The sequence below is a fragment of the Grampus griseus genome, assembly GCF_964374135.1.
Source record: "Grampus griseus genome assembly, chromosome: 14".
Classification (NCBI taxonomy): Eukaryota; Metazoa; Chordata; class Mammalia; order Artiodactyla; family Delphinidae; genus Grampus; species Grampus griseus.
In genome coordinates this window covers 202,582-224,876 of record NC_139008.1, presented here as the reverse complement: position 1 = coordinate 224,876, position 22,295 = coordinate 202,582, and the positions used below count along the sequence as shown (strand labels likewise).

The following is a 22,295-nucleotide window of genomic DNA, read 5'->3' as shown; positions in this document are numbered from 1 at the left end:
GGGCGCGTGGCAGCCGCCAGGTGAGTGCCCCAGACGCACCCCTAAACCCGCCCCACCTCTCACCAGAGACTCACTCCCCCTCCTTTTATGGAGAGGGGGAGGCAGGGGCCCATGATCCAAACCGTGGAAAGAAGCCGGAGCGCCGGGGCGGGGGGCGGGAGGCGGGGGCCGGCTCGCTTTTGCCCTTTTTGGCGTAGCAGTTCTGGGCGCTGCCCTCTGCCGCCGCTGGGGCCCGAGAGAGGCGAGCCGGCGACGGCGGCACTTCTGCGGCGGCCTCCTCCCCTCCCCGTCCGGTGCTGCAGGATTGCAGCTGGCACTGGAGGGTGGGCAAGCTCGAGGGAGGGGGTGCGCGGGGAGCCCCGGCGGCTGTGCTCGGGGCCGGGAGCGGGGCCTTGATGGATTTTACTGCCTGCGTGAGCGCGTGTGTGCTCACTGCGGCGGCGGCGGCGGCGGCCGGGCCCTGCCCGGCCCGTGCGGCCCCCGCACGCTTCCGAGGTGCGGGTCGCGGGCCCGGAATCCGGGGGAGGCGAGGGGGAGGGGGCGGGGGAGGGGCGCGGCGGCGGCGGCGCTATAACCCCCTCCCCGCCGCCGGCCGGCTCCACACGCACGCCCTGCGGAGCCCGCACAACTCCGGCGAGCCGGGCCTGCCCGCGCCCCTCCTCCTCTCCTGCCGCCGCCGGCGGCGGCGGCGGCGGCGGCGGCGGCGGCGGCTCGGCCTTGCGCCCGCCCTCAGGCCCGCGCGGCGAGGCCCCGGGCGGGCGGCGGCTGCCAGGCGGAGCGGCCGCGGGCTCTGCCCGGCTCGGGCCGGCGGAGGGCGGAGCGCGGCGCCGGAGCCGAGGGCGCGCCGCTGAGGGGCGCACGCAGGCCGCCGGGCCGCGCCGTGCTGGGCCGTGCCGTGCCCGGCCGGGCGGCGGCGGCTAGAGGAGGCCGGAGGCGAGCGCGGGGCCGGCGGCGGGCGCGCAGGGCCGCCCGCAGCCCGCAGGGAGAGCGCGAGCCCGCGCCGGGCCTGGCCGGGTGTCCAGACAGGTGATGGGTGGTGCGGCGGCAGCGGCTCCAGCCTCGCTCCGGGGTCCCTTTCGGGGCTGACGCCCGCAAATATGCAGAATTACCGGCCTGGTCGCTCCTAGAGCCAGCGCCGGGGAGCGAGCGCGGCGGCGGCCAGCACCGGGAACGCACCAAGGAAGAGGCCCAGCCCCCGCCCTCCGCCCCTTCCGTCCCCACCCCCTACCCGGCGGCCCAGGAGGCTCCCGGCGCGGCGGGCGCGGCGAGCGCGCACTCCCTGCTCCTCCTCCTCGGTGGCGCTGCCTGCCTCTCCGCACTCGCTGCTCGCGCCTGGCGCGCTCCGTCGGCTCCCTGCTCTCCGCGCCACCCTCCTCCGGGCCGCGCTCCCTGAGGGATGGTACTGAATCTCGCCGCCACAGGAGCCCGGCTGGAGCGCCCGCCCCGCGGCCTCGCCACCCCGCCGAGCCGCCAGCGCCTCGGGACGCGATGAGGACCTGGGCTTGTTTGCTGCTCCTCGGCTGCGGATACCTCGCCAGTGCCCTGGCCGAGGTGGGTGCCACCCCCGCGCCCCGTCCTCTCTCCGACTCCCCCTGCGCACGCCCCCTGCGGCCGCTCGCGGGCCGAGGAGCCCGGGCTCTGGGGCTCTGCAGAGCGCATTTTGATTTCTGCTAGCGTGGTCGATTTTTAAATTTTCCCAACTGGGTTCTATTTTCTGCCATGCCTAAGTGTGTCTGGTGAGTTTCCAGCGTGTTGCGTCGCTCTGCCGTGGAGGGACGGAGTGGCGGCTGGGTGGACGAGTGGGGAGAAACTTCGGGGGGCGCGGGCTCCTTTCCGAGGAGGGAAATCCGGGGCGCGGCGGACAATGCAGCATCGGGGTGCGGGGAGCGCGGAAGGGGGTGTGTGTGTGAGCCAGCGGAGTCAGGAAAGGTAGAAGAGCCGCCGACAAACAGGTAGGGGCGGTTGCGGCGGGAGCCCCCGGCAGGCAGGGTGGGCAGCGCGGAGCCGCAGACCCAGGTTCCCGGTCCCCATGCCCGGAGGGGCGGCTGGGCCAGCGCAGTCCCGCCCGCCCGGGGCCTGCTTACAGGTGGCTGAGCGAGGCGAGCCGGGGCCGGGCCAGGCGCCCTCGCCCTCCCACCGCCCGCGTCCCCACCCTCAGCCCCCAATCTCGAATTCCGAATCCCCGGGAGCTCTGCTGTGATGAATGACTTTCTACGCCCCGTCGTGGGAACTTAGTGCTTGAGACCCCCCAGCTACCCGCGACTCGCTTTAAAAAGCAGGAAGGAGCGGGGTTGGCGGGGGGTGGGTTGGGGGGGCGGGGAGGCCGAGTGGTGGGGGTGGTCTGGGCTGGGACCCGGAGCTGTGAGAGGTAGATATTAACCCTTAAGTTCCCTGGCAGCCCCTCCCAGCCGCGGCTGGATTTGGGGCGTCTTAGTCGGCGCTAGGGCCGCGGCTGGGCCGGAGCCCGGGGTGGGGCGAGTGTGTGTGTGTGTGTGCGTGCGCGTGTGTGCTGACGAGAGACCCTCTCCCCCGCAGGTTCGGCTCGGGATTCTGGGTGTGAAATTTAAGCCCCAGGGTGGATTAAAGTGTTAGGGCTGCCGTGACTTTCGTCGCCCATCCGTGACGCATTTCAACTTGATCTTCCTAGATGTTGATTTCACTGTTAGATCAGTAACTCCCTGGGCCCCTCTCTGCCCCAGACCTCTTGTAACCGACACCCCGGGGCGGAGGGGCCGAGTGGTTTGTTTTTTTTTTTAATTTAATGGTGGGGAGCGCTTTCTTTTTGCAAGGGCAGACATGGCTGGGGACGGAGAAATGGGGGTCTCACCCAGCCGCACCCCGGCCTCAGGCTCCAGGGCCCGGGCTGGGGGTCGGGCGGCCTGCGTGCGAGGCGCCCGCGCGCGCTGGGGCGGGGCAACCTCGGTCCGGGGACCAGGCGCTCTGGGCGGCCCGGGGCGCTGACCGTGTTGCTCTGCTTGCAGGAAGCCGAGATCCCCCGCGAGGTCATTGAGAGGCTGGCGCACAGTCAGATACACAGCATCCGGGACCTCCAGCGACTCCTGGAGATAGACTCCGTAGGTAAATCGCGCCCCTTCCCTCGGCGCGCTGGGAGGGCGCGGGCGGCGGGCAGGCGGGCAGGCGGTATGTGCGCCCCGCGCCGCCTCCCGCGTCCGGGCCGGGCCAGGCGCCGAGCAGGAGCGCACCGAAAGGTCAGAATCCAATCCCGGGCCATAAAAGCCCAGGCGGATGAGTCAGGAGTTTCTCTTCCAATCACCACTTTCTCCCGGCGGCGGCCGAGGGCTGCTCGCTCGCCCAGGGATTGTTTTTGCACTTAAGGAAAATGCCCAGTGTGTCACAGAAAGTTCAGCCGCATAGAGGGCGCCGGCGCCCCGGCCAGGTGTGCGGCCCAGGCCCCGGGCGGGTAGGCGTGCACCGGTGCCCCCCGGCTGGGCCCCTCTGTCATCCCCGCGAACTTGCCCCGCTCCTGACGTGGGGCTGGGCCTTTGTGGTTGTAGGAGGCTCTTGTCTTTCTGTTTTCTTGAGCCAATAAAAAGGCGCGCCTTGGACACATCTGCTGTTTGGGGACTATTTTGGGGCTCCCCCACAGGCTCTGGAGCTGAGCCACTTTAGAAAACAGTTTCTTCGACAAGAGGACCCTGAAGCTCCTTTGAGTGGCAGTGGCAGTGTACTGGCCCCAGGTGGGCAAAGGTGGTGAGGGGCCCAGGTTGGCTGGGCCGGGAGCCCGATGATGTTGGGTGGTTGCGCTTGGGTGTGGACCAGAGGGAGGCCCTTCCTAGAGGACAAGGATTCTGGCCCACGTTTTTGTGGCAGGAGCTCCAGTGTGAGTTAGCTGGGGAGATGCTCAAATCGGAGAGCTTACTGTTGACGGGATTAAAAGAGTTCCCCAGTGAACTTGTCAGATGGAGCCGCTGAAGCCAGTAGGAGTCGGTTGGAAGAATTTTACGTGAAATGAAGATTTTTCTCTCACTGCAAACTACTCTGAAAAAGGGGGGCGGCGGGGGAATTAAGTAAAATCACATGGTCTAGTCGTTTGGAAATTTGTACCTAATTATGGTGGTGGAGAGGCCTGAACTATTTTCATTTCATGCCAAAACCATTTTCCAGCGAGGGCGACGGTTTCTGTAGTTTCTTGACCCAGGAAATCCTTTGGGTGATCCTTATCAGGAAGGGGGTAGAATTTCACTTGGAGATCAGAGTTGGGCCAGGGGGGGATTTTGATCTGGCCCCTTGATGTGTAACCCTGGGGGGAAGGATTTGGCTTTGGTGAGCCGAGGAGAACACTTGCCTGCGTTCTGCTGCTCCCTGATGGACTGGGGAAAGTGGGGAGACTGGCTCCCAGAGAGGTTTTTTTCTGGCTGGCAGAAGAGAGGCCTGGGAAAGGCTGGGCCTCCTTGCAGGACCAGCTTTGGGTTGCCATTGAGAAATGGGCCATTCACTTTCTGCTGGGGCCATTCTTATTCTGGTCTCCGCAGCCCCGCCTCTCCCCCACCCCCCACCCATGAATGCTTTTAGCATTGCAGCTCTGGGGTCACGCTGATAGCGTTCTTGACCTGGGGGCTTCTGGGTCCACCGCCTCCTTGGAGGGTCCAAACAGAAAACGTAAGGGTGCACCAGCCGGTTCTCCGGGCTGGCTTCAAATTGCCCCCTTATAAAAGCCCCCGGGAGCCCGGCTCCCTCCTGCCCCAGGGGGTGGAGAGAGTGGATCACCTCCCCCCCACCCCCCACCCCCGGCCCGTCAGAAGATCTGGGGTCTTAGAGTGGGACTCCTAGTGCCTGGGAAACGTCGGGGGTGAGAACATTGGAGGGGCCTCAGGGTCTCCCTTGCTCAGCAGCCATGCCCCTCTGGGACCCTTTGTGATGCACACCCCAAAGCGGGTCTCCTCCATCCTGGTCAGCCCCCCTTTCACGGATATGGAAGCTCTGACCTGAGCTGTTTGCTTCTGTAGCTTGTTTTGGGGGGTTGGCGGGGGGTGTCTCCTCCCCGACTTCTGTTTCCGTTCAACGTGAAGAGTAGAAACGGAGCTGGCTGCTAGGAAAGAAAGGTTGCAAACAGCTGTGGGGTCATTTCTTGGAGGATTAAGCTGCCCTCCAGGCCCAGCACTCCCCACCAGGTCCGGTCAGAGGCCGGTCTGGGGTCAGTGAGGAGGGGGCTGGGTGCGGAGGAGACCCGTTGTTCTGGGTGTCCTTACTCTTCTTTGAAACTCTGAAGGGGGCTCTTCCAGGCTGATGCCCAGGAAGCAGGAAAGAGGCTCCTTTAACAGAGTGGCTCCTCCCAAGTGGGCTGGGCTGTGTGATTGGCAGGTGGGGCGTGGCCTCCTCCCTGTAGCCGGACCTTGTTCCCATTTTACAGGTGAGGAGCTGCGCTGGAGGCCCCGAGGCGGTGGATTCCTGTGCCAGCGCCTGCGAGTTGCAAGCGTGCACGAGGACCGGGCAGTTGGTTTTTCACGTGTGGCCTTTGGGTGGAGAGACCAGCATGTGGTCTTCTAATGGCCAGTAGCGTGAAGTTTGTGGCCTGTGTGTCGGGTTTGCTGAGAGCAGGCCATTCAGCGGAGCTGTGGCGGGAGCTGGGAGCTTTGTTCTCTGAGCAGCCTGGCCCAGCGCCCGTGGTCATTGAGTAACCGATACATAAATATCCCGTCTCGGCCATTAACGCTCCTCCAGGACTGATGGCTGGAGGACGGCTCCCCATCCTTTGGACGTGTGTGCATAACAGGCAAAAGGGAAAGCCGTTGATTAACTGTTCTGAGAGCAGTTTTACGGCATGATTCACGCGTGGGCTTGGGAGTCCCCACTAGTTGCATCTCGACCTGCGTAAATCAGAGGGCTGCCTCCGCGTCAGCGGGTCCGAGCTGGGCTTCCAGACCACCCATCTCGATGGGGCAGTGGCTGAGCTTGTCTGACCGGGAGCTCTTTCTACTCCTGACTGAGATCGAGTCCCTGGTTCAGGTTTCAGGACAGTCGATGGACTGGGAGGAGGCTGTGTCTTCTCTGCTCATTTTGGGGGGCGAGAGGCCTGGGCGGAAGGCGGTCTGGGTCTGGCCACGGGCCCCTGGGGTCTCCTGCTGGCCGCTGGCCTTGCTTGTCCTTCCGCGTCTCAGGCCTCAGTTTCCTCCGCGGTGAAGAAGCGGCACACCTACTGCACACGGGGTGCCTTGACATCCCAGCAGGCGGCTGTCGCCTGGCTAGAGTGAGGCGCGGGGGGCAGCCCGGGTTGCTGCCGTTCCATTTTCTCTTAGAAGCTCAGGATGGACCAGCTGCTTCTGGGTTTGGCGATGGCAAGATGGCCACCACCAGGACATGACTCATAATGTCACTTTTTCATGAAAAAATGTTTCTTGTAACAGTTGGTTGATGGGAAATTCTTACTGCATGAGTAGTTCTGTTCTGATCTTATTTTGGGTCTCAAAAAAAATTAGTGGCAGTGGAACATTGAGTCATTTTGAGGGAAGAGCTGGGTTCTCCTGGACGCCGGCATTCAAGGCAGGCATGTCTTCTGCATTCCCACCGCGTTTGCCCCGTTTGTGCTCCATTTCCGATGAGTGCAGGTTCCAGACTTGTGGGTGTGTGGACAGTCACCAAGGCCTAGGTGGGCCGGGCACCGAGGAGTGGGCCTCTGGTCTGAGCTGGTGGCCAGGATACCACTGGAGCTTCTTGGGGTGGGGGGGTGGCAAGAGGGGGAATCTTTGTGCAGCTGCTGACTATTGGGGTGCACCTTCTCGGGACCTGTTGCCCCTGGGTATCTATGGGGGAGGCAGTGACAGAAAGGAGAAGTGGGACGATCCCCCAGTGGGTCTGGAGGCCAGGGTGGGGAGGTCAAGTGGGACCCACTTCATCCAGGTGCAGGTGCTGTCCTTGGGCTGGGTCAGGCCAGATGGCAGGTGGCAGGACTGTGTCTCTTGCACCCCCTTTCTGGGGGCCTTGGGGACAGAGAGGGTGGTGGTGTGCGTACCGAGGGGACTGTGGCCAGTCCGGGGGACTAGGCCCAGCTGTGACCTTGGCTCTGAGGCCGCTGCTCTGCAGGCCTTAGATACTTGGATGGCAAAGCATTTTCCTTCCTGAAAGCTGTGTCCCCCCGACAGGCACCCAGACTCCTGACTCCCCACTCCCGGTTCTCGTGTCCTCCTCCTCCTCGCAGTGGGCTAAGTTCAGGGACCAGTGGGGTCTGGCTGAGGCCCAGTCTGGCCTTGCTTCCGACGCCCCTCGACGGCCAGGATGCTCATCGAGGGTTGGTTTAAGTGAGGGCAGTGGGGGAGGAGACACGTGCAGTGCACAAGTCGCGGCAGCAGCCCCTGCTGGTCCTCGGTCCAGCCCGCTGTCCAGCCCGCTGTCCAAGGTCCCCTGTCCAGCTGGCAGCAGCAGGCCTGTCGGCTCTGGTCCCTTGGGCAGGGAGGGCTGGCCTCGGGTGCCTCCTTACCTGGTTCAGCCCTCACCTGCGCTTCCTTGAGGAGGAGCCGTGGGGCAGGCCGGCTGCAGCCCCTTCCCCACTGGCCTGCGGCTTCGGCTTCGTGGTGACGTGTGTCGGGGACCTCGTGTCAGCTGCGTGGGGCTGGGTGGGACGTTGCTGGCAGTTGGGAATCTCATCCTGTGCACATCTTGAAGCCCCCTTGTGGGTGTGGAGGGACCCCGTCTGGTTTGGGGAGGGACGTGCTGCTGGACAGACCCTGGGTGCGCAGGTGTGGGCGGCCGGTCGCTAGCTCCTGTTTCTACCTGCAGGGGCCGAGGAGCCTCTGGAGACCAGCCTGAGAGCCCACGGGGGCCATGGCGCCAAGCATGCGCTGGAGAAGCGGCCTGTGCCCATTCGGAGGAAAAGGAGCATCGGTGAGCCCCAGGACTGCTGGGCCGGTGGGGGGCTGCGGGAGGGGCTCTGGGGCCTGCCCTCTCCCCCATTCCCCCAACCGTGGCCTCGGGGGATCCGTCCCTTCTCTTCTCTGTAAGACAAAGGCACAGCCTGCTCAGGGTCCCGTGCGCGTCCCTCCTCCCTGCTCATTGCTGCAGGCCTGGCCTGGGCCGAGAGTTTCCAGGAGGGGGGAGCCGTCATAAATTCCTGAAGTGCCCGGTCTTGTTGGGGCCTGCGCTGCAGACAGCCTCGCTGGAAGACGGGTCGTGTTTAATTTCCAGCTCGTAACGTGCAGCACACTGTGCTCCCAGCTGCGCCGCAGAGCAGTGGGTACAGCCGTGCTGGGCCTGGTGGGCCCTTCCCAGGGCCCCAAGCCCACTCAGACCTGGCCCCCCGGCCCCCATGCAGGGTTTGTTCCCTTTCGCAGAGCAACCCCGGGTCTGCCTGGTCCCTTTAGGAGTGATTAGCTGGTGGGGGTCTCCTGGGGCCTCAGGCTCAGCCTTGAGGGAAGATCTTGCCCCAGGGGCGCAGCTGGAGGGCGTGTGACCACCGACTCCCTTGCCACCTGTGGGTCCCGACTGCTGCCCATCCCCCGTGTGACCTTGGGCATGTGACTCCCTCTGTCCGAGCTTTATTTCCTCCAAGAATATGGATTTTATAGCTTTTACTTCTGGGCGTGGTGTGTGGGTAAATGATCCCTAGCTGAGGCCAGCAGGCCCTCCCCGGGTGGCGTTTGCCGTTGTGAACGTGTGTTCCCATCTCCACGGCCAGGTGCTCTGCTAGGGCTGTTGTGAACGTGTGTTCCCAGCTCCACGGCCAGGTGCTCTGGTAGGGCTGTTGTGAACGTGTGTTCCCATCTCCACGGCCAGGTGCTCCGGTAGGGCTGTTGTGAACGTGTGTTCCCATCTCCACGGCCAGGTGCTCTGCTAGGGCTGTTGTGAACGTGTGTTCCCATCTCCAAGGCCAGGTGCTCTGGTAGGGCTGTTGTGAACGTGTATTTCCATCTCCAAGGCCAGGTGCTCTGGTAGGGCTGTTGTGAACGTGTATTTCCATCTCCAAGGCCAGGTGCTCTGGTAGGGCTGTTGTGAACGTGTGTTCCCTTCTCCACAGCCAGGTGCTCTGCTAGGGCTGTTGTGAACGTGTGTTCCCATCTCCACGGCCAGGTGCTCTGCTAGGGCTGTTGTGAACGTGTGTTCCCTTCTCCACGGCCAGGTGCTCTGGTAGGGCTGTTGTGAACGTGTGTTCCCATCTCCACGGCCAGGTGCTCTGCTAGGGCTGTTGTGAACGTGTGTTCCCATCTCCGAGGCCAGGTGCTCTGCTAGGGCTATTGTGAACGTGTATTCCCAGCTCCACGGCCAGGTGCTCTGCTAGGGCTGTTGTGAACGTGTGTTCCCAGCTCCGAGGCCAGGTGCTCTGGTAGGGCTGTTGTGAACGTGTGTTCCCATCTCCACGGCCAGGTGCTCTGGTAGGGCCGTTGTGAACGTGTATTCCCAGCTCCACGGCCAGGTGCTCTGCTAGGGCTATTGTGAACGTGTGTTCCCATCTCCACGGCCAGGTGCTCTGGTAGGGCTGTTGTGAACGTGTGTTCCCATCTCCACGGCCAGGTGCTCCGGTAGGGCTGTTGTGAACGTGTGTTCCCATCTCCGAGGCCAGGTGCTCTGCTAGGGCTGTTGTGAACGTGTGTTCCCATCTCCACGGCCAGGTGCTCTGCTAGGGCTGTTGTGAACGTGTGTTCCCATCTCCAAGGCCAGGTGCTCTGGTAGGGCCGTTGTGAACGTGTGTTCCCAGCTCCACGGCCAGGTGCTCTGCTAGGGCCGTTGTGAACGTGTGTTCCCATCTCCACGGCCAGGTGCTCTGCTCGGGCTGCAGGATCCTCGATGGGTGCCTGTTCTGCTGCAGATGAAAGGGGTGCCTGTGAGCAGAGCTAGGGCTAGACTGAAGGTCCCTGTCCCTGGCTCCACCTCTGGCCCTGCCTGGCTGGACTCCCCAGGCCCCTGTAGCCGGTGGGCGCTGAGTGGAGCCCCTTCCCCCACTGGGTCGGCCAGACCCCCAGCACCCAGCCCTCTTGATTTGGTGGCTTGTCCCTAGAGGCCACTGAGGATGCACATGCAGGAGGAGGGGGCCCTCAGGAGGTGGGGGCATCTGAGACACCGCCCCCCCCGCCCCCCTGCCCCCTGGCACTGGGGTGAAGGCGGCTGTCCCTGCTCTGTGCTGGCTGCAGGGGTTGTGTGAGCCCCCGGGGTGTTGGGGGATTTTCAGCCCTCCGCCCCCAGGGTGGGCTCCCCACAGCCCCCTTCCCCAGGGTCTCCCCTCCTGGCCCTCAAGCCCCTGCTCATCTCTGGGCCAGTCAGGTGCACCCGTTGGGGGCTGGGGTCTTTCTGCCTCTGCTGGACCGGGGGCTGTGTGACAGGCCCTGTTGGAGGAAGCTGTGGGCCATGGGGATGCTCCTGCCTGGGCCCCTGGGAGCTGCCGCAGCCCTGGGGCTTCCAGAACATTCACCGGGCTCTTGCCTCTGCAGAGGAAGCCATCCCCGCAGTCTGCAAGACCAGGACGGTCATTTATGAGATACCTCGGAGCCAGGTGGACCCCACGTCTGCCAACTTTCTGATCTGGCCCCCGTGCGTGGAGGTGAAGCGCTGTACCGGCTGCTGCAACACCAGCAGTGTCAAGTGCCAACCGTCCCGCGTCCACCACCGGAGTGTCAAGGTGAGCTCGGCGTGCCCCGGCCCAGGGGTAGCCCCACCCAGCCGGGCGGCCGGCATGCTGCTGAGCCGGAGGACGCTCCCGTTTCTCTGACAGGCGCACCGAGGCCGGGGGTGGAGCCGGGGCTTGGGTCATGGTCGGTCACGCGAAGCAAGTTTGGATCTCGTGTCGCAGTTGTTTGCCTCACTAACGGGTCTCGCGAGGTGTCCGGCGACTTAGCTGGGAGCTGCCTGACGTCTCCTCCAGGCCCTGGAGAGGCCTCACGAGCACTTCAGTGTGGGCTATGGTGCACGGCAAGGGGCTGGTGGGCCCCTCAGGGCCTCACCCTGCTGGAGACAGGAAGGGAGCGCTGGGGTGGGACCTGGTGGGGGGGAGGCTGGGGGTCGGGTGGGCTCAGGCGAGGGGCTAGGCGCTCTGCCTGCCATGCTGGACCTCCGTCCCTGTCTGAAATCTGGGAGGGCGCCCCCGTTCCACTGGACGTGTGTGTCAGTGGAGTGCTAGCCAGAAGGGTCCTTCTGGGGGTGCTGAGGTGCTGGGTGTCAGGCCGCACCCCTGTTGCGGGGGGTGTACTCTTACTTGGAGACCCACAGGCCCCATGGCTTGGGTTGGATGTCCTCGCCGCCCTCCTGGGGCCCCTGGGAGCCAGCACATGGCCAGTGCTTGCCATGAAGCCCTCTCCCAGGCAGGGGGCTGGCTGTGATGACCTCTGAGGGCAGCACCGGGGGCATGCACAGAGGTCAGGCTCACATGACACGTCCAGGAGCTCCTCCGCTGAGTCCTGGGGAAGATTCTGCTTCCTCGGGTCACTGGGCAGCCAGACTGGGGCCTGGCTTTTGGCCCGGTGGCTGGAAGCCTTTCCCGGCCTTGGCCTGCTCCCCTCCGGCTGCACTTGCCTCTCGTGTGGAATGGGTCTGAGGCGCTGGGACTCAGGCTCTGGGACTGTGGAACTCCCATGGGGGCAGCTGGCCTTGCTATTTGGAGGCAAGGGTCCCTGCTTCTGGGTGTCAGTCTTTCTCTTTTCCAAAGGGCAGGTTGGAGGGAGGCTTCTAGACTGTCTTCTGGCTTCTCCGAAGTGTGGCTGAGGCTGGAGAATTCTGGGGGGGTTCCTGTCTAGAGGAGGGGCTGCCCCCCCCCCCCCCCGCCTGCCGGAAGCTGGCTCTGGGTGGGTCATGATCCCACGTGACCCTGGGGGCGTGGACTTGGCGCCTTCCACGAGGAGCAGCCCCGCCCCCTCTCAGCTGGGCCTCCAGTGGCAGGGGGTCCATCTTTCCCGGAAGGAGGCCTTCGCTTGTGGGGTGCAGTAGAATTCATTTCTCCACTAGGGATGATTTCAGATCCCCTGTGAGTCAGTGAGTCTAGGCCTGTCAAGCCGGCCGCTGGCCCCCGAGTGAGGTGCGGGGTTAAGGACTTTGTAGCCGGCACGTGAGAAGCACTTTAGACTTGTAACTGGGACTTCACTTGACCTTGGGGACTTGGTCCTCTGCGTGCTTTGGGTGTTGAGTAAGCAAATTCCGCGCCTGCTGCCCCACGGTCTCAGGCAGACGCTCCCCTTGGGGCTGAGTTGCCCCTGGAGTGCTTGCCTGGGGCGCCGGCTTCCGCCTCAGGGCTCCAGACTCGGGCGGTAGGGCCCCCAGCCCAGCACTGCATCCCCACTGCCCCCGCTGATTCCTCTTCCTCAGTTAAAGGAGGAAACTGAGGTCTAACCGCCCTGCCTGTGGGGTCTCTGCCGCCAGCCCGGCCAGCCCGCCTCTGCTTCCTTGGGTCTGGGGGTCCTCGCTTGTGGCGTGTTGGAGGGGTCTTATGAGCCCCAAGAAGCTGGGTAACTGAGGTCTTTCTCTCTTGGGCATGGGGGTGGGGTGCCCAAGATTAGACTGTCCTGCAGGTGGGCTTTGGGGCCTGTCCTTAGGGCATGAGACAGGGGCTTGGAGGCACAGGGGAGCGGGAAGGGAGTGGGGCTCTCTGCTCGGGGGCTCCAGCCTTTGGGGATCCCCCAGTGCTCCCACCCCGGCTTCCCGCAGTGTGAGGACCAGGGCGTGTCCGGTCCTGGGATGGGCATTAACCCCACCTCTCTGCCCTGGTCCACCCTGAGGGCGGGTAGGTGTGCAGAGCTCCTCGGGGATCCTAGCGGCACAGTGGGTGAGGATGGGTGGTCCACCTCCGCTTGGGCACAGGCCCGGGGCTCCCCCATGGGCCTCCGTCTGCCCAGAGGGCTCAGTCCTGCAGCCAGGGGCCAGGCAGCCTGGCTCCACGTCGGAGGCCCTGTCCCCCTCAGACCCGGTCCCCTTCCTCCGTCTCCTTCTTCAGGGAAGGCATCCCCTCCCTGCCCACCCATCCGAAGGTTGGCAGGAAAACATCCAGCCCCAGACACGGGGGGTTCTGGCAGAGAGGAGACAGAGACCAGTGGGAAAAGGAGGCCCCTTGTGGGGGCTGGCCTGGCCCCCCAGCCTGTCCAGGAGCCTTTCCTGTTCCGTTCGGGGTTGAGGCCGAGCAGGGAGGGGGCCCCTGGGAACCCCAGGCTGGGTGCGGTGTGATGACTGCTGGGGGTCGGTAGGGATGACGCCCTCCGGGTCGTGCACGGTCAGAGGCGCCCCTTATTGGAGGGAGATAACGGTGAGGTCGGGAGTGGTTGCCCTCCTGAGGCCCAGGTGGCCGAACGGCGCAAGGTGTCCTCAGCTGAAGGCAGCCCCCAGGCCCTGGGTCAGGACACGCCCCCCAGCTCCCCACCGTGACCTCCGTGAGGCGTTTTGTGCCCACAGCTCGCTGGTGGCCTTGGCCCTCCAGGGCCTGCCCTCGGGGTGGCATCTGGAGCGGGCCCCGGCACGCCTGCAGACCCTCCAGCGTTGCCAGGTGGGCAGGGGTCCCGGGGGCCGACTTCCCTGCCCTCTGCTCAGCGTGGTCAGCGCTTGGGGTCTTCCCCGCAGTGCAGACCCCGGGCCGGGCTGGCAGTGGCTCGGGGTGAAGGAGCAGCTCTGAGCAGCCATGTCCCCACCTGCGGGCGGGCCTCCAGCCTCTCACACGGTGGAGGTGTCGGGCTCCATTTGCTTTCAGGGCAGCCCGTGGGCCAGGCCTCCAGAAGCCTGGACCCAGCTCTGTGGTCATGCCCAGGGTGGTCGTCTGCAGCTCTGCTTTGCTAGACCTCAGGCTTCTGGAAAGTGGGTCTGGCGTGTCCACCTGGGATGTCCAGTAATGGGTCTCTGCACCCAGTATTGGACTGGGGGGTCGCTTTGGGTGGGAGGTCCCAGCTGGGGCCCCATGAGCCATTGCTGTTTGGGGAGCTAGTTTGGGGCTTTGGGGGGAAAGCAGTGGCAGTGGCAGTGAGTCTCAGGTAAAGGGCCCCAGAGTCCCTCCCCTCTGGTGGGTAGGGATGCCCTACCCTTGCCCGGGGGGAGCCCTAGCGGTCAGGGAGGCCAGCGCCTTGGAAGGTGGGCATGCTTCTAGGCCCTGGAGCTGGGTCGCTTTCTCTGTGCCATTGTGGCCCCTAAGCCGGGCCTGGAGGAGGACCACCGCCTGTGAGCCAGGTCGAGGTCTGTCGGCCGTGACCCCAGGAGTCGGCCGTGGAGCCCCAGAGCCCTCACCCAGTAGACTCAGGGTGTCCCCCCGGCTAAGCGGTGAGCCCAGGGCCTCTGCCGGTTCCAAGTCCAGGCCTCCTTCTGGGGAAACAAGCCCTGTTCATGCTGCCCCAGTTTCCCTGTCTGTAAAGCGAGCCGCTGCTGTGCCCTCTCAGGGTAGGCCTGGCACGTGGGGTTCAGCAGATACTGGTGTTTATTCTGGGTGGCACTCTGATAATCTGGGGGGTCCCCTGCAGGGCATGGCTCTCCCTGGCCCTCCTGGGGGCGTCCTGCCTCATAGCAGCCCAGCTCGGGGGGCCAGTGAGCGGCAGGAACTCAAGGCCCTGCTTGGAAGGGTGACGGCATTGTTGGATGGCGTCTCCTGTGGGTCTGCTCCGGGAACATGCGGGTGGGGTGTTCGTGACACAGCAGCTCCGTGGTGGGAAATCTGAATGTCAGGTTTTTCAGGTGCAGCCCAGGCTCCCAAGACAAACAGCGGGAAGGAGGGGGGGGATGTGGGGCCCCAGTAGGCTCCAGTATGGGTCTGGGGCCCGAGGCAGTGGGATGGGGTCCCAAGGGTGTCAGCGTCTTGATCTGTGGCCTTGGCTATTGTGCAGGACGCTTTTGAGAATTTAATGCTCACAGCGTGTTCTTGGGGGAGAAAATGTAGCCATTTCCTGGCCAGACAGAGGTGCCTGACCGGCCTGGAACCCTTGCACGCCCAGAAGCAGGTGCCACCGAAAATTCCTGTTTGTTTTTCTTTGATAAGAAAAATAAGACTTTTCTCTAAAGACTTGAGCAGCTGGTGTCATGTGCCCTTCACCAAGGGGCCCACGGGGGACAGCGCCGCTGGACCGTGCACGGGTCCCATGGCCGGTCTGTCTGGTGGGTGGCAAGCCCGCCCCCGTGCCTGGGGCCCTGGGTCCTCGTACCTTCCCCGCAGAGGAAACCGGGGAGGTGCCCAGAAGGTGTAGCCACGTGGCCATGCCGGGCCTGGACGGGGGTCCCCCATCTTCTGGCCTCCAGGCCCTTTGTGAAGGACTGTCCCTGGGCTGGGGGCTTCTGCTCGTGGCCCGGGGTCCCGTTCACGTTGGCCAGCTCTGGACCACGAGCCAGGCTCCCCCAGGGCCTCCACGTGCCCAGGGTGAATGCTGGGTGGGCTCTGCTCCCTTCCTGCCTGTCTCCCCGGGAGAACGGCGAGGGGTGGAGTGGGTGTCCCTGAGGGCCATCCCGGGAACTGGGACCCGGGCAAGGCTGCAGGGCTGGGCCCGGCCCCACGTCAGGTGGCCGAGGGGTTCTCGTCTGGAGTCTATGGCAGGCCAGAATGTGCGTCCAGACCGACAGCCTCCCTGTGAGCCCAGAGGGCTGCGCGCTCCTCCGCGGGCCTCGGGGGGACAGGAGGGAGGGCGACACCCGAGCCGCAGACCACGAGCAGTAGCCCTGCTCCTCAGCTGCTGATAGGCAAGTACACATTGTCCCAGATGTCCCTAAAACGTGGGCGCAAACACCTTCCTTCACCCAGAGCTCCCACCTTGAGTGCATCCCTTCGGGCCTTCTCCTGGCGTGTGTGAGCCCTTTAGGTTTATTTTAAGTTAAAATAGGACCAGGGACTTCCCTGGTGGTCCCGTAGCCAAGACTCTAGGCTCCCAATGCAGGGGACCTGGGTTCGATCCCTGGTCAGGGAACTAGATCCCACGTGCCGCAACTAAGAGTTCACATGCTGCAACTAAAAGATCCTGCGTGCTGTAGCTAAGACGCGGGCGCAGCCAAATAAATAAATAAATATTAAACAAAAAGTGGGACCAAACCGCAAATGCCGCACCAGAGCTTGCTGTTTCCTCCCCGAAAACCCTGCTTTTCCCACTGGGAGGAGCCCAGAGGTCAGCAGTCGGGCTGCTTGCACCCCGGGTGGGGCCCGGCACCTCCCCACCCCCAGGGCTGCGTGCGCTTGTCCATAGCAGGCCGCTGTCTCGGCAGGTGGCCAAGGTGGAGTACGTCAGGAAGAAGCCAAAGTTAAAAGAGGTGCAGGTGCGGCTGGAGGAGCACCTGGAATGCACGTGCGCGAGCGCCAGCCCGAGCCCCGGCCACCGGGAAGAGGAGGCGGGTAAGGGGCGCCGTCCTGCTGCTGCAGCGGAGGGTCCGGAGCCTGGCTTCTGCGGCCGCGTCCGGCGGGCTCGGTGGGTGGGTGGGTGGGTGGGGGAGGCGGGATCGGGGGCTGTAGCCAAGGCCCGTTTACTAAGCTGCCCTTGTGGCCTGGGACCTGCTGGGGAGGGAGGGAGGTCTGGCCACTGTGCGGGTCCAGTCACCCGCCCAGCTGGTGGGGGGAGCGGGTGAGATGCGGCCGAGGAAGGGCCCTGTCCCCGGCGGGTGGTGGGCGCTGGCCGCGGCGTTGCCAGTCAGGGTCCTGGCCTCCCCCGGGGCAGACTTTGCCCAGAGCAGCCCGGCGTCATGACCGCCGTGTTGGGCCAGCTTGAGGGGACCAGGAAGTGTCTCCGTGCCAGCGCCATCGAGTTGTTTTACAGAAAGACAAACACCCCAGGTATTTACGGCTTCAGTTTCCACCCCACAGCCCTCCCTTAGGCCCTCTCACCCTCCCTGCCCTTCTGTCAACAGGAAGGCGTAGGGAGTCAGGTAAAAAACGGAAAAGAAAAAGGTTAAAACCCACCTAACGCGGTCCACCAGGTAGGAGCCGGCCGCCGGCCATGCCGCAGTCCTGGGGTGGGAGGCGCAGCGACTGATCACTCGGCGAATCACCCCGAAGGCGAGGACGCGCCCTGATTGGCCTTGATCCGTCCGCGAGCTTCTGCTGTCTGGCTGGGCTGCGGGTCTCCGCATTCCCATCCCCAACCCCTCCCCTCCCGCTGCTCGGGACACCTGGCCCATGGCTCCCTCCTGCTCCGGGGCCCCTGCTCTGGCTTTGGTCCTTGTTGATTGGGGAGGCAAAGGCATCACACAAGCGGAGTGATCTGGGTTCCCTGAGCAGCAGTGGGGTAGCTCTGACGTTTACTCGCTGGGATCACCTCGGACAGGTTACCCACCTCCTTTGACAGATGAAAAAACTGAGGCTTAGAGGGATTACAGATGAAGATTGTTGAAGGCTGAGTAGATCCTGTCTGAAAATGCTTTGTAAACGTACAGGGCTGTTTGCTACTGTGTTGGCAGTTGTGTTTGGCTGCTAATAACATGCCAGAAACAAAGGTTGAGATAAGGTAGGGAGACCAGAGCATGTATGGCAGTCTCAGGGACCCACTTCTTTCCAGGACTAGTGGTGTCCATCCTCAGAGTTGCCTCATGACCCGAGATGGCTGCCAAAGCTCCAGAAATCACGTTACACTCCAGGCCTGGAAGAAAGATTATGGTGGGGACTGGGGACAATGGTGAAAGGACCCAGTGACTTTTGCTTTGATCTCATTGGCCACCCCTCTGCTGTAAGGGGGCCTGGGAAAGGTGGTCTTTCAGAGGGGCTTCCCAGGAGAAAGTGGCTGTGGGCAACCATGGAGGAGGCAGTTTTAAGCCTTCCTGGTCCTTCGTGTTGGCCTGTCTGGCTCTGCAGAGCCTGGTCCTTGCTTCTGGGCATGTGGGAGCCCATGGCATCCAAAACAAATAGTTGTGAGAGGAATTCTTGGAGACAGGTGCCCGGGAGCCCAGGCTCCAGCTGAGTGATGTGTGACTGCAGAACGCTGCCAGGTCAGGAGTTTCTGAGGCCCGTAGGTCACGTCCCTTCAGGAGGATCCTCTGGGGAGGAAAGGCCCACGTGGACAGATCTTGAAGCAGCCCCAAAACGACTGCTCAGCCTTGGCTTTTGGGTCCCCCGGGTGTGGTGCAGGGGCTGGTTTTATACCTGCCTGTGCTGCCAAGTTTATGACCACTGGGCTTAGCCTCCATGGGCTAGCTGATGATTGATACCCCAAAGGGAGGGGCAGGCGTCCCTGCCTCCCTGCTAGCGTTCAGGCTGTGGGCATGTGGTGGTACAAGTGTTGGGATGAGCAACAGACAGGCGACGTAGGGTGGGGAAGAGCTGCTCTTAGCTCAGCTCAGTGTAGCTCTGCCTGGTCACAGAGACCCCTCTGTCTTGCTGGTGGCATCCATCCTCAGGGTTGCCTCATGGCCCAAGATGGCTGCAGGATCTCCAGAAATCACATCAAGCTGTAGGCTGGAAGAAAGAAGAAGGTGAGGAGACAGGCATAAGAACCTTTCTGGGCCTCAGTTTTCCCTATCTGTACAATGGGAGAATGGGGTTTGCTATGAAGCTGTGTACTGTGAGATCCCAAGAGCCTAGTCCCAGTTCTGGTCAGGATGTTACAGAAAGGGTAATGAGGCATATTTGATTTGAAAATTTTAATAAAAGCTCTGAATCCTACGACTTGCCACGAGGCGTGTGTGTGTGTGTGTGTGTGTGCGCGCGTGTGCGCACACCCCTGATTGGCTTAAATGTTTCACACAATCGACGTCACTCAGCGGTGTGTGTGCTCGTGGCCTCTCAGCGTCTGTCTCTCCCCTCTGCCTGCAGATGTGAGGTGAGGATCAGCCAGCAGCCCTTTTCCGGGACACGGATGTACATGGCGTGTTACATTCCTGAACCTACTATGTACGGTGCTTATTGCCAGCGTGGTCTTTGTTCTCCTCCGTGAAAACTGTCTCCATGCACACTCTGGAGAACAAAGAGACAGTATACGTTGTTTATGTGACATCAAAGCAAGTATTGTAGCACTCGGTGAAACAATAAGAAGCTTCCTTGTCAAAAAAAAGAGAGCAAACAAAACCACGAAACATGACAAACAAAACTCACTCACAAAAATATCTAAACATTTGCTGGAATGGAGGGACGCCCCGAGGGATGGAAGTGACAGACGTCTCGGCAGACTGGATCTCTTTCCAGGGTGGTCACAGGTGCTTTGGCCAAGGACACAGAGCCTGCTTTCTGAAGGCTGCGATCGGATGCCGCCGGGCTCTGCAGGGGCACGCAGGAGCCAGGAATGTCTCGGAAACCACATCTCCTTGCTGTAGTGTTTAAGTCTATACAGAAACCTTCCTGAGAGCCTTAAGTGGATTTTTTTTTACACCATAAAGTGATTATTAAGCTTTCCTTTCTACTCTTTGCCTAGCTTTTTTTTTTTTTTTTAATTATCTCTTGGATGACATTTACACCGATAACACCAGGCTGCAGTAACAGTCAGGACGGTGGGACGGTACCTTTCCTAGCAGGATGCAAACAAATGAGATGTATTAAAATAAACATGGTATACCCACCTATGCATCATTTCCTAAATGTTTCTGCCTTCACGTGTTTCTTCCTTGCCCCATTTTACTCACTTTTTAATTTAAGCCATTTCGAGAGAACTGCGTGAACCAATCACATGCCGTCCCCAGGCCTCTTGCCCTGAGTCCCTCCCACCTGCTGCGGCCAGACCTGGGGATGTGGCTTTCCGGAGTGGCTGCCCAGGGTTGCTCCCTGCTGCTGCCGCTGGTGTTTGGACAGAACCTAAACTCTTTATTTTTCGTAAGATGTTACGCTTTACGTGTATTCAACAGGAATTGTGTGTGTGTGTTGTTTTGGATTTTGTGTTTTTGTAAAGGTGAGGTTTGTATTTTTGTCTAATATTACCAGTTTTATATACCTGAGAGCCTGCCATGTTTTTTTTTGGACCAAAAGGAAAAAACAAACCCACCAACAAAATGCATACATGTGAAAAGCATTTGTGGCCACGTTTTTCTAGTTGCGTAGCCGAGTCCATGCCCTGTCTGTCACGTGGCCCATGGCCCGGGGCCCGGGTGCTGGAGCTCCCGGGTGATGACTGGGAGATGACAGCGTCCTGGGCTGGCCGGTGATCCCAGGCCTGCCCGTGGGATTCCAGAAGCGACGGGAACCGGCCAAAGGAGCTGTCCTGCTGGCGCACGTGGCCTCACGGAGGCGGAGCCGTGCATCCCCTCAGACGCCGAGTGGACGAGGAAGACCTGACCCCACAGAGCGCGTTGACCGCGGTGTCTGCGCGTGTACCAGTGGACACGGTCAGCCTTACGTCGCCCGCGGCCTACTGCTCCTGTCCTCATTGCCTCAGGGCTCCTGAGACCGTCAGGATCCCTTTGTTGCCGTGGGATCATCTCTGGTGATAGTGTCCCCGGGGTTCAGCTGTTCGTGGAGATTCTGTAAAGGAGCGTCTTCAGCGCATCTGCAGGGTGTGGTCTCGGCTGCAGCGTGACGCCTTTCAGCGAGAGCGCGTGGGGGTGGGGGTGGGCGCAGGTGGCGTGGCCCCGGCCCCCCACAGGGGAGCGCCCCCTGTGCAGGTGCTGTGAGGGGTGCCCGCTGCCTCCAGCCCCGTGGCTGGCGCCCTGGGGCTGCGCCGTGCTCGACGCTGTGCTGCGGATACGTGTCTGATGCTACATGTATAAACGTGATCTGTGCATTTACGTCCCGTGAGATGCTGAGAACACTGCTCGGTTTTTCTTTCTTTGTGCAAAGCCATCTGATGGATGGTCTGTCCATTAAAGCGATGGCGCAGAAAGGCCTCGTGTGCTTTTGGGGAGGAGGGATGTCCCAGACGGGGAGGAGGGCCTTGGCGGTGGTGCTGGAGGATGTTGGTGGGGGGGCTGTCACTGTGTCACACAGAACGGAGGGTCTCGGGCCAGCTCCCCATTCCCAGATGATGGCAGAAGGCCCTGCGGCCTCAGCTCTGGTGGCTGCCTGGCGCCCATCCAGTCCGAGGACTCCTGAGGGCCCCAGGCGAGCCTACCTGCGCCCCATCAACCACTGAGGGGTTCAGGTGGCCCCCTCGGCTGGTTCGGCTCCCTTGTCCCATGTGTGTGTGGGTGGAATTCCACTGGAAGCACTAGATAGTGGGGAGGAGAGGTTCCCCTAAGGAATCGAGGCGCCATTCAAAGATGTGGCTATACAGTGGGGTGCTGGGTGGAGCCTTAACCTGGGCCCCCAAAGCAGAGCCCAAGAAGGGCTGGGGGGCAGAAAGCTTATTGGAGGGGGAATCCAGGAGTGAAATTGTGCAGCGGGGAGTTGGACTTCATCTGGGGGGCCTGTCAGAGCTGTCTGCCCAGGCTGTGCACACGATGCCTGGCCTCCTGCAAGGTCCCTCCTGTGGCCTTGCCAGAGGTGGGCAGGAGGTCGGGGGATGCCTGCGTGGGGCTGAGTTGGAGAGCTGGGAGGATGCTGTGGACACAGGGCTGTCTGTGGCAGCCCCAACAAAACCACGAGTGCAGGGCTGTGCCCGCAACTCGGGGACGTGTCCCAGACCCTCCGCGGCCACCTGTCACCCGCACTTTGTAGCGCTCCCACCTCTGTGCCACCCCAGCCCCCTGCCCTCCGAAGAAGCGGCACCCCACCCTTCCCCACCCCCGTCCTCTCTGAGAGTGAAGTATGAAGCCTGGGGGGCCTTGGGCCCTGCCTGGCTGGGAAGTACCCCCGGCCTCTCCTCTGTGCCCTCTGCAGGCCTCATGACCCCCCACCCAGGCCTCGCCACTCTGTTCATTCCGTGGGGTACAAATTGCTCCTGAGTCTTGGGGCGCAGACTGGGCGGGGCAGCCCAGGTGAAGGAGGAGCCAGTGTTTCTGGGGCTCGGTGGACAGCCGTCATCCCGTGGGGCCCCTGGCCTGGGAAGCAGAGTGAATGCCCTGAGCGCCCCCAGGCTGGGGAGGGCTATTTATCAAGAGGTCTGTCTTCAGACCCTTCCCGGGCACTCGTGGCGGGCAGCTGGAGGTGGGGTGTGGGAACAGGCTCTGCTGGGCTCTTGCCTGCCTGGGACCACCTGGCAGTGTGACCCTCGGTGTCTCACCAGGTGATCTTGGGCGACCTTGCCATGTGACCTTGGCAGGTCACTTCCCCACTCTTGGCTGGACGGCCGTACTGGTCTCTGCGGTGAAGGGAAGGGCTTGGCCCAGAGCAGACCCTCCAGAAGGAGCCGTGGAGCCCTCTACACGGAGGAGGGGCAAGGGAGGAGCTGGTCCTCAGGCCAGGGGAGCAGCCCACTGGGCCCCCTCCTGGTGCTTCCCTAACGGGAGGGGCTGAGAGCCCCCTTCAGCCCACCGGGCCTCCTCCTGGTCCTTCCCTAACGGGAGGGGCTGAGAGCCTCCTTCCTCACCCACCTGCTGCGAGGCCGTGAGACAGAGCTTCACCTGAGCAGAGCCTGCAGAGCAGATGACGGGCCAGGAGGCTTCCCTACCGCCCTGTAGGGCTGAGC

At 62.7% G+C, this 22,295-nt stretch overlaps 1 protein-coding gene across 5 annotated transcripts; it reads left to right on the top strand.

Moving 5' to 3' along the window:
• Window positions 1–275: 275 nt before the first annotated feature.
• PDGFA (platelet derived growth factor subunit A) lies at window positions 276–20,606 on the top strand. Of its 5 annotated transcripts, XM_082669545.1 has the most exons (8): window positions 276–323; window positions 1,422–1,551; window positions 2,982–3,078; window positions 7,735–7,839; window positions 10,377–10,564; window positions 16,087–16,213; window positions 16,723–16,791; window positions 18,620–20,606. In XM_082669545.1, the coding sequence occupies exons 2-7, from the start codon at window positions 1,489–1,491 to the stop codon at window positions 16,776–16,778; spliced, it is 636 nt and encodes a 211-aa protein (XP_082525671.1). In that variant the 5' UTR covers window positions 276–323; window positions 1,422–1,488; the 3' UTR covers window positions 16,779–16,791; window positions 18,620–20,606. The 5 variants fall into 5 exon arrangements, with proteins under 5 accessions (XP_082525671.1, XP_082525669.1, XP_082525670.1 ...); XM_082669543.1 differs by lacking the exon at window positions 276–323 and having other exon boundaries at window positions 1,002–1,551; XM_082669544.1 differs by lacking the exons at window positions 276–323; window positions 18,620–20,606 and adding an exon at window positions 17,370–17,547 and having other exon boundaries at window positions 1,002–1,551.
• The last annotated feature ends 1,689 nt before the right edge of the window (window positions 20,607–22,295 follow it).